Consider the following 11,323-nt stretch of genomic DNA (forward strand, 5'->3'; position numbering starts at 1 on the left):
TAGGTCTAATACCGTGATTTTTAAATTGAGATGAGCATAAATGATATTTTGAGGTCTGTAATAACTGTAATATCAAATAAAAATATCTAATTTTTATTAGCTATGTCTCAGGTACTGCTACTACTCATGGTTTGTTGCCTGTCTTTATAATTGAAGAAAATGCTGAATTTCAGTTAGAGGTTAGTGAAAAGTAAATTGTAATTTTATTCCCATTTAAATTCATAGGCCCAATTCTCAATTCTGTGGTTCATGGACCCCACATAAGAATCCCTACTTTAACTCCTTAAGTTATGAGAGGGGGTAATATTGTGAAATCATTTGGGTTAGTTAGATATTCACCCAGTTTGTAGAGTAAGATGTACCAAATCCAGTGGACACTTAAGGTCCATTCTCCTAAGCACAGAAACTTTTAGTGCATCTGTGCCATTTTTGAAACATGGTGTGGGAGAGGAGTCACTGCCTGCGGTAGGCAGAATGACTTCCCCCTCCAGCATGTCCACTCCTATTCCTGGAACCTGTGAAGGTCTTAGGTTACAAAGTGAAAGGTAAATTTGAAGTTGGGATTAAGGTTGCTTATCAGCTGACCTTAAAGTAGGGAAATTATCCTGGATGATCTGAGTATGCCCAGTGTAACCACAAGGATTCTTTAAAAATGGAAGAGACAGAGAGTCACTACCTTCAAAAGAAAGGCACAGAGAGATAGATGTAACATGGTTGGCTTTGAAGATGGAGGAAGTGGGCCATGAGCCAAGGAATGTAGGCAGCTTCTAGAAGCTAGAAAGAGCAAGGAAACAGATTCTCCCCTAGAACCTCCAGGACGGAATGCAGCCGTGATGATACCTTGATTTTAGCTCAGTGAGACCTGTATTGACTTCTGCAGAACTAGAAATTAATAAATTTCCATTGTTTAATCTGTTAAATTTGTGATAATTTGTCACAGCCGTGATAGAAAACTAATACACTGCCCCACTTAGCTCATTTCTCCCCAGAAGTAAAGGTGGCAAAAGGAGTAGTATTTCATGCCAAGGTCTTCCAGTGTAAGTTTTTTTCTTGGCTGCATTGGGTCTTTGTTGCTGTGCGCGGGCTTTCTCTAGTTGCGGCGAGCGGGGGCTACTCCGTTGTGGTGCGCGGGCTTCTCATTGCGGTGGCTTTTCTTGTTGAGGAGCACGGGCTCTAGGTGCGTGGGTTTCTGTAGTTGTGGCACGCGGGCTTAGTTGCTCCGCGGCATGTGGGATCTTCCCAGACCAGGGCTCAAACTTGTGTCCCCAGCATTGGCAGGCAGATTCTTAACCACTGTGCCACCAGGAAAGCCCTATCAGGGTAATTTTTAAAGACTTCGTGACTGCCGTTTTATCATCTGGGTATAACTTCTGGGGTTGACTTATTCCTAATTGTCCTTTCCTTGTCACACAATTCCGTAGCTCCATATTGCCTTAACTAAATTATCCAAATTTTTCATCGGAAAATGAGTATGTACCCAGTTTTCCAGAAGCACTGTTACTTGAGCTTTTTATTTGGATTCATCCTCTAAATGCAGTTGAGAATTTCAATTGTACTGCCCTTCTGAGGTCCCTTGAACATAATGCAAAGATTCTTCCTGGAGCAAAGAGCAATTGAGTAACATGAGGAAGAATCAAAACTGGTTAATGTAAACGGAAGATAGCCGGAATCACAGCAGTACTTTTCAGTACTGAATGGCTGTGTCAGCTCTGGGGGACAGGAAGCCCACATCTGTCCTTCCCTGAGCTAAGAATTTCATTAGTAGCCTGAGCCTCATGCTTTGAAGCCGGTAATTGGCAAAGAATACCTGTTTGCTCTTAACACAAGTGCTGTCTTGCTGGCATTTCTTTCTGGTGACTCTCTGAGGATTAGGATTAGGCTGTCTGAGTGCTCTTGTAAGTACAAACAGAAGCACAAGAACGCAGAGAATACTGTTCCTCTGAGCTCTTCCTTAGACAGCCAGAATGATTGAAGACACATAGACATATGGACCGGTGGTGAGCACTGAAGATGCAGTTGCCTATAGAATTCAGACTTAAGGAGGAATAAGAAGGAGAGAGCATCATATGTCATGGTCATACACTCTGACACTACAGATATAAAAGAACTATATTTTTTATTATTATTATTATTTTTTGCAGTACACGGGCCCCTCACTGTTGTGGCCTCTCCCGCTGCGGAGCACAGGCTCCGGACGCGCAAGCTTAGTGGCCATGGCTCACGGGCCCAGCCGCTCTGCGGCATGTGGGATCTTCCCAGACCGGGGCACGAACCCATGTCTCCTGCATCAGCAGGCAGACTCTCAACCACTGCATCACCAGGGAAGCCCACAACTATATTTTTTAAAAAGGAAAGGGAATGGGGATAACATTTGCAAAAAAAAGTTTAACTGTTTTCAGTAATCATAGTAGTTGGTGATAGTATCAGCATTGTTATCCTGAGACTGTAATGTGGGATAAATCAAGTGAATACTTATGAGACAGTCTAATCCTATCATCCACTGTGTTCTCGAGAATCAGAATTCTTATATGAAAGAAAGGAGACTTAAAATTTGTAGTCTTGATATTTGAATGGAAAATGTCAGTATGAACACGTGAAACATTTAACAAACAAATGTGTGTATCTGTATCTATCTACTGAAAAGCTCTAGATACACTGATGAACCCAGGTACCTCTGAATACCCCTAGTGCTCAGATCATGGTCTTGAAATACTATTTCAAGAAACCAGGGCTTCTGGTTCTCGTAGAACAGGCTGATTTCAGGTGTGAGGTAGGAAACGTACAAAAAGAGCCTGGACAATCTTGTCATTACAGATAACAAGGAAGCTGTCAAAGACTACAGGGTCACGTCAAAAATACTCAGAGCCAACTTGAAGAGGTTCCCACTGGCCAATGATGGAATGATTTGAGCTTAAGTAATGATAATAACAACCATGAATTGCAACACATAAAATATATATGAATTGTAAAACAGTATGGAAGTTTCTTAAAAAACTAAAAATGGAACTACTATATGACCCAGCAATTCTACCTGGGTGTATATCCATAAAACACTAATTTGAAAAGGTAATGCACCCCAATGTTCGTAGCAGCACTATTTACCATTGCCAAGATATGCAAGCAACCTAAGTGTCCATCAACAGATGAAGGGATTAAGATGTGGTGAAAAAAAAAATACACACACACACACACACACACACTCGGGAATACTACTCAGTCATAAAAAAAATGAAATTTTGGGCTTCCCTGGTGGCGCAGTGGTTGAGAGTCTGCCTGCCGATGCAGGGGACATGGGTCCGTGCCGCGGTCCGGAAAGATCCCACATGCCATGGAGCGGCTGGGCCCGTGAGCCATGGCCGCTGAGCCTGCGCGTCAGGAGCCTGTGCTCCGCAACGGGAGAGGCCACAACAGTGAGAGGCCCGCGTACCGCAAAAATAATAATAATAATAAAAATAAAATAAATACAATGAAATTTTGTCATTTGCAACAATAGGAATGGACTTGGAGGGTATTATACTAAGAGAAATATGTCAGACAGAGAAAGATGAAAGACAAATACTGTATGATATCACTTATATGTGGAATCTGAAAAATACAGCAAACTAGTGAATATAACAAAAAAGAAGCAGACTCACAGATATAGAGAACAAACTAGTGGTTACCAGTAGGGAGAGAGAAGGGAGAGGGGTAATATAGGGATAGGGAATTAAGAGGTACAAAGTACTATGTATAAAATAAATTACAAGGATATATTGTATAACACAGGGAATTTAGCCAATATTTTATAATAACTATAAATGGAGTATAACCTTTAAAAATTGTTAATCACTGTTCTGTACACCTGTAACTTAGACAAGATTGTACATTAACTATACTTCAATAAAAAATAAATTTAAAAAATTTCATCACAGAAAATAGTTTTATCTATTGCCTAGAAATTTAGCCCCCTTCAAAGTTTTGTGACTTACTATTAAGAGATTTTTAAAATATGGATTATAAAGCAAGCCTTATTTTTAGTATTGATTTTGTCACTCTGTAATCAGTGTGTCTCCACCCCCAAAAATGAATCCTTCCTAAAATTTAAACTGTTGCTTCAAAATTAGCTTTTTAATATAAATCATTCCTTAATACTGATGAAAATTAGCCTTTTAACCTTGGGCATATGAAATATGTTTTAATACCAGGTGGCTATTTATTTTGATGAGAAGTAAGCTATTATTATAAACTCTAGTCTCATGGAAGACTTGTTTTCTATTAACAGTCCTGTATAAATGTTGGGTACCATGAACAGGGGTTCATTTCTTCTTATCCTTAAAAATAGTCCTGCTCAGCTTCTCTTGTATTTGATTTTAAGTAAAACTTGAGAATATTCCTCAAAGGACAACTGTGTGCTGGGTACTCTTCAGCCTAAAGAAATAGGCCAATGCCAATCCAAATCAGTCAATTGAGAATAAATTTGCTAAGATCAAAAATAAAGCAAAGAGAAAAAGAGATAAAATTGGGGGCGTGGGTACTATACGATATGCCGGAGAGAGAGTGAACATACTTATGTAAGAGAAGTGTACATCTAAGTAACGCTAACTTAGCATAGAAAAATGGGCAAAGGACACCAAAGCATATCACAGGGATTCAGATGGCCAGTAAACATGTGGGAGCAAGACAACTTATAACTAGTTAACATACAAAGATTTTTTAGAGAGAGAGAGAATGCTTAATGTTGCTGTGGTGGTGTGGGGTGGGGGCCTGGGGGTGGATGCAAATTGTGATCTTTCTGGAAGGGAGCTTAGTAGAGCCTTTGAAAATTTCGTTGAATAATTCTGCTTAAGAATCTATCCCAAGGAAATAATCAGATGTAGACTTATATATAGGGATAGACATCACCATATTTTTTGTGATGATAAAAATAAAAACCTGGAAACTGTCTAAATGCCCATCATTAGGGAAATGACTATGTTGTAGTATACCCATATGATAGAGAGTTAAGTCATTGAAAGTGGGATTTTTGTACAACCTTAATGACATGAAAAAACTGCTCAGATGGCAAAGGGGGCAAAAACAGAATACAAAGTTTTATGTACATAGATTTTTATAAAAGAACTACTGAGGAAAAATTAGAATAGTAAATACAATAATTGGTCTAACTATGTTCAGCTTTCCTAGAACTCAGCCTTTAGTTGTTTTTGGAATGGAGTCCCAGAGTATATTTGAGGAGCAGTTTTCTATTCTCAAAGGTAGTTGTTACCTAGCTTACTAAGAGTGCACAAGCTTTTGTTTTCATCACAGTTCTAGTCAAGCAACGTATGGTTTGGGCTTGAAGGGGATCTGGTAGAGGAAGAATGACAAGTAGTTGTGCTCTAGTTGTCACCACAGTATCCCATCCATCTGGATCTGTCTTTTCTGATTAGTGTAGGGAAAGACAGACTGCTATTCTTTTGCTTTTTGATTAAAGTATAGTTGATTTACAATGTTGTGTTCATTTCTGGTGTATAGCAACTTGATTCAGTTATACGTGTGTGTGTGTGTGTGTGTGTGTATTCTTTTTCATGTTCTTTTCCATTACGGTTTATTACAAGATATTGAATATAGTTCCCTGTGCTATATAGTAGGACCTTGTTACTTATCTATTTTATATATAGTAGTTTTTATCTGCTAATCCCAAACTCCTAATTTATCCCTTCCCCATCCCCTTTCCCCTTTGGTAACCTTGTTTGTTTTCTGTGTCTGTGAATCTGTTTCTGCTTTGTAAATAAGTTCATTTGTATCATATTTTAGATTCCACATGTAAGTGATATCATACTTGTCTTTTTCTAACTTCACTTAGTATGATAATCTCTAGGTCTATGCAATATGGCTGAGTAGTATTCATTGTATATATATACCGCATCTGCTTTATCCATTCATCTATCAGTGGACATTTAGGTTGCTTCCATGTCTTGGCTATTGTAAATAGTGCTGCTGTGAACATTGGGGTGTGTGTATCTTTTTGAATTAGAGTTTTCTCTGGGTATATGCCCAGGAGTGGGATTGCTGGATCATATGGCAACTCTACTTTCAGTTTTTTAATGAACCTCAATACTGTTTTCCATAGTGGCTGCACCAATTTATATTCCCACCAACAGTGTAAGAGAGTTCCCTTTTCTCCACACCCTCTACAGCATTTGTTATTTGTAGACTTTTTTTTTTTTTTTTTTTTTTTTTTTTTTTTTTTTTTTTTTTTTTTTGCGGTATGTGGGCCTCTCACTGTTGCGGCCTCTCCCACTTGCGGAGCACAGGCTCCGGACCAGCAGGCCCAACGGCCACGGCTCACGGGCCCAGCCGCTCCACGGCACGTGGGATCCTCCCAGACCGGGGCACGAACCCGCATCCCCTGCATCGGCAGGCGGACTCCCAACGACTGCGCCACCAGGGAAGCCCATTTGTAGACTTTTTAATGATGGCCCTTCTGACCCGTGTGAGGCAATACCTCATTGTAGTTTTGACTTGCATTTCTCTAATAATTAGCGATGTTGAGCATCTTTTCATGTGTCTGTTGGTCGTCTGTATGTCTTCTTTGGAGAAATGTTGTTTTAGGTCTTCTGCCCATTCTTTGATTGGGTTGTTTGGTTTTTTGTTATTGAGTTGTATGAGCTATTTGTATATTTTGGAAATAAAGCCCTTGTCGGTCTCATCGTTCACAAATATTTTCTCCCAGACAGACTACTATTCTAGCATTGCTCCAGAAAATTTTCTTAATCTTTAAACTTCCAAGTTTAGATGATAAAACAGAAATAGAAAAGTGGCTTTATTCATCTTCATATCACAAGAATGGGTTCTTCTCGGTGTTGTTAAAAATGGGTAAATTCTAACCTGTTCTTTTCCTGTTTCTTTAGTCTCTCTGGTGAGCTACTAGTAAATTACATTTATATACCTATATTCTTAATGTATCTGAGTTTTAATCTCTTTTAGATCTCCATCTAGAGGCAACTGGTATTAGTGGGAACTGAATTAAAAGACATCAGATGGCTTTTTATGAGATTCCCTATACTGTACAAGAGCACAGGAGCATGTATAGGATGGACGTGTGTATGTAAGAAAGTAGTTGGCAATTTAAGAGGCAAAAGGGAAGTGTAGGTTTTGGTTTTGCCCTATTATTTGTTGTCTGTGTCTTGGCAGTGATTTTTTTTTTTTTTTTTGGTTGTTTTTTAAGATTGTGGAAGCAGCTAGAAGACAGGATCACTGTCTCTAACAGAATTGGTAACATTTAAGCACATACAACTAAAAGCTCATTAAATTTTATTAGCGTAGAAAATTTCGTTGTTTGCTAGTATAAGTCTACATATTGGTAACAGTTTCTTTCCCTGAGGGTGGCCCCAGTACTGGGATGGAGCTATTTGCATGACAGATTCAAAGTACCCAATAAATCTGTCATTTCACTTTGTTCTGTTGGGTCAGAAAGGGCCTGTTTCCAAGGAACAAACACCCTCAGATTTGTTAAGGAAATGTTTCATAAAAGATTCCTTAAGTCAGGTCTTTTAACTGATTTGGCCTTGGGATCTGACTTCAAAACCCTCTGATATGACACCATGGCTTTTGAAGTCAGATTCTCAGCTTTCTGTTAGTTTTCTACACAATCCAGCTTTGTTCACTCTGGTACCGGTCTGGGGCCTCACCCCACACTTGCTTGCGGCTGCTTGCGGCAGATCACTGAGCTTTTGATAAAGGCCATGGACTGACTGTATTTTCACCATGTGCCCATAGGCTAAGCATGGCTGGTTCTTCTTCTGCTAGCCTGACAGGAGTCTGGTTGAAAATTGTGTCTCTATAAGTTAAGGATAAAAAGATGTTATATTTACAAACAACGTTAAAGTGTCATGCCTTCCTTTGCCTGTCAGGAGGGTCGGTAATATCCACATAACTGGGCTTAGTGAATGGTTCAGCCAAGGCCACAAAATAATTCAGGATCAGAGCTTGATTTATGGTCTCTAGTGTGGTGTCCTGGACACTAGAATGTGCCCTGTCAGCATTTGAAAGAATAAAGGTCATCAACTGAGGAGAAATGCATTTGGACAGGTTCTTTTGAAAATTATCTTTGTATACACATACCCATGTTGGCATCATGTGCTTTGGGGTAGGGCATTTCAGCAGGGTTATAGTGTTAGAAGTTAACCCTAAAATGTGTGAGTTTATTTTAGCTCTGTGATCACTCAGGCCACACTTACATAACTAATAATGATTTGCTGCTTATTAAACTGGCTGACTAGTGATCCTGTCTTCCCCTAAACACCTGGGGGAGCAACTGAGGGGTGCATCAGAAATCACTTTCTAGGATGGTTTGTTTTTTGGTGGTTTTTTTGGCGGTGTGGAGCAGCATGGGGGATCTTAGTTCCCTAACCAGGGATTGAACCTGTGTCCCCTGCAGTGGAAGCGCAGGGTCTTAACCACTGGACCGCCAGGGAAGTCCTCTAGGTTTGTTTTTAATGGTACAATTTTATTCATAGTATTCAGAGTATTTCTTTGTTTTCAGAGTAAGCCCCAGTCTCCAAAGAGAATTGCTTCCCTTCTTCCCATCAACAGTGGCTCCAAAGAAAATGGGATCCATGAGGAACAAGACCAAGAGCCACAGGATCTCTTTGCAGGCAAGTATGGATTCAAAACTTAAGCTAGGAATCTTCTAAGTTGCTGAGTTAAAGTAAAAAGCTATATATATATGAGAAACACAACTCTACGTAAGATACTATTGTGGAGGATTCCAAAACATAATAAAAGGCAGTACCTGCCATCACGATTCTTACAGGTTTAGGGAGTAAGACATAAATATACAGTTATTTAAGAATGTGATTTAGACAAATTGTTAAACAATAATATAAATGTGGCCAGAGGACTGATAGAAATATTAGGTCACAGGAGCTCAGAGGGGTCTGAGCTGAGACTAAAGCAGTGGTTTTAGACTTTTATGATCAAGACTCATAGTAAGAAATACATTTTGTGTCATAATCCAAAATATTTATGCACTTGTATAAAACTAAAAGTTTTATTAAATGACTTGCCTTTACTACCCTCCATACAATCTGAAATTTTCTGTTGTTTCTCTTTTTTTTTAAATACTGTTTGTAACCCACTGAATCACTGTCACAATTCCCCAGTGAACAGTAGCCTGCAGTTTGAAAAATACTAGTATAGAACAGAGTTTCTCAATCTTGGCACTATTAACATTTTGGACCCAATAATTTTTTGTTGAGAGGGACTGCCCTGTTCTCAACAGAAGGTGTTCCTTCCCCTGCACCACCCCCAAAGACATTCAAAGACATTTGGCAATGGTTGGAGACATTTTTGTTTGTCACACCTGGCAGTGCTGCCAGTATCTGCTGAGTAGAGGCCATGGATGCTGCTGAACACCCCACAGTACACAGACAGCCCCTCACCAAAAAGAATTATCCAGCCCAAAATATCAGTAGTTCCCTCATTGATAAGCTCTGCTCTAGAGTGATCTTGTAAGACTTCTTGGAAGAAGCAGGATTTATGTAGGAAAAAGAGAAAGGGTGCAAATGGTTAGGCAGGAAGTATATGGTGTGTTTGAGGGACAGTCAGTAAACTCAGTGGGCCAAAACAGGGGCTTCTTAGAGATGCCATGGAAGGTAAGTCTGGAAATGTTGTTTAGGAGGATTTTAGATAACAGTAATAATTAGAATGTGAATTTTCATCCTAGTGCCAATTAAGAGCCATTGGTAGTTTTGAGTAAGGAAAGTGATATGGGCAAAGTGAGGAAAGACTGACCTGGTAGAATTATTATATAAAACGGATTGCAATGGACAAAGACTGGAGATGTCAGAAGGCAATCACAAATTAGTTCAAGAATAAAATGGTAAAGACCAAAAATAAGGTAATGGAAATAGGAAAAGAAAGGTGAAAACTTTTCAAAAACTGAAATCAACAGAATCTGGTGTTAGTGATTGGATATAACGGGTGTCCAAAAATAAGGATTGAAGACAGTCAAGTTTCAAGCCCAAGGATTAGGAAGAAAATGGTACATTTTGAGAACTACATTCTACAGAAGAAACTAGCTTTGAGTTGGAAGGTGGGGAGAGTGAGTTCGGGTTTTAGATATTTTAAATTTTAAATGTGGGGATCAACTTCCTAGAGGTGGTAATTGAAACTGCCATGTGAATGAGACCCTCAAAGGAGAGAATGATAAGGAAGGGAAGAGATGAGAGGGTGGACTTGGGAAGGGAAGATCTTGGGAGGACTCTCACATTTGAACTCGGTGCAAAATTAAGACATGACAAGGGAAGAAGAGGTTTGAAGAAGGAATATAAAGATTTCAAATATTTTCCAATTCCTTTCCTCTCTGAAACTTAAGTGCCCACTGTTCATTCTGCTAATGTTTACATTTGGGATAAGATTTCTGGAGGAGAAATGCAAATAATGAGTCATCTAGTTATATGGCAGACTGCAAAGAAAGTTTTTCTATCTTTGGGAACTTAACATTTATATGATTTGCCCTTTAAGAAGACCTGAAATCTTGGTGTGACTGAGTTACCCCATGGTTGGGTTTTGTATATGAACATGTAGAAGATCTTTATTAGGGACATATTTACTGCTGATGAAGGCTCTGATTTACTTCATTCCCCAACTGTTTTCATAAGCAGCCAATGACTGCCTCATTACTAAGAAAGGAACATAAGATCTATAGAAAGGAATGCCTACAGTGATACATTTAGTTTAGGACTTGAGTAGTTTCTCAGATATTTCAGTTATTGACTGTGGAAATTTAAATGTTCTGATACTTTATACATGATTAGTTTAGTGATGGTCAGAATCTCTGTGATGGAGTCCAGTGGCTCTTCCATTACTCTTATCAAGAGTACAAAGAAAAAAGCATTTTTGATGTAAGTTTTGTCCCATTTGTCACAGGACTCTCAATAAAAAATGCACAGCTCTTCAAAAGGCTTTTAGTAGCACTCTAATAAGCCAAAGGTTTTAAATGTTTAAATTCCCATTTCATTTTCAATCACATTTATTGGATTGGATAACTTAATTATTTATGTGCCTGCATGATATGAATTTCTTAAACATACTTTAGCTGGTTGCTTGCTTCAAAGAATCCTATCACCCTAGCATGTTCATTACACATACTTTTTGTGTGGTTTGTACTCCTACAGTAGGGCCAGATTATATTACCACCTCTCTTTTCCTGATGAGGAAAAGAATCCTGATAGGATGCCGACAGTCCGGCAACCTTGTTTATAGACATGATTAACTTTTTTTTTTTTTTTTTTTTTTTTTTTTGTGGTACGCGGGCCTCTCACTGTTGTGGCCTCTCCCGTTGCAGAGCACAGGCTCCGGA

General features: G+C 39.0%; 1 protein-coding gene across 2 annotated transcripts in view; it reads left to right on the top strand.

Annotated features, from left to right (window-relative positions):
* The window catches only part of SNX1 (sorting nexin 1), a 36,784-nt gene that overhangs the window by 6,863 nt on the left and 18,598 nt on the right, over positions 1–11,323 (top strand). For both annotated transcript variants that reach the window (XM_007450697.1, XM_007450698.1), the window contains exon 2: positions 8,504–8,615. In XM_007450697.1, the coding sequence (XP_007450759.1) occupies positions 8,504–8,615 (112 nt within the window). The remainder of the gene's footprint in view (positions 1–8,503; positions 8,616–11,323) is intronic.

Source organism: Lipotes vexillifer, unplaced genomic scaffold (genome assembly GCF_000442215.2).
Source record: "Lipotes vexillifer unplaced genomic scaffold, Lipotes_vexillifer_v1.1 scaffold1019, whole genome shotgun sequence".
Classification (NCBI taxonomy): Eukaryota; Metazoa; Chordata; class Mammalia; order Artiodactyla; family Lipotidae; genus Lipotes; species Lipotes vexillifer.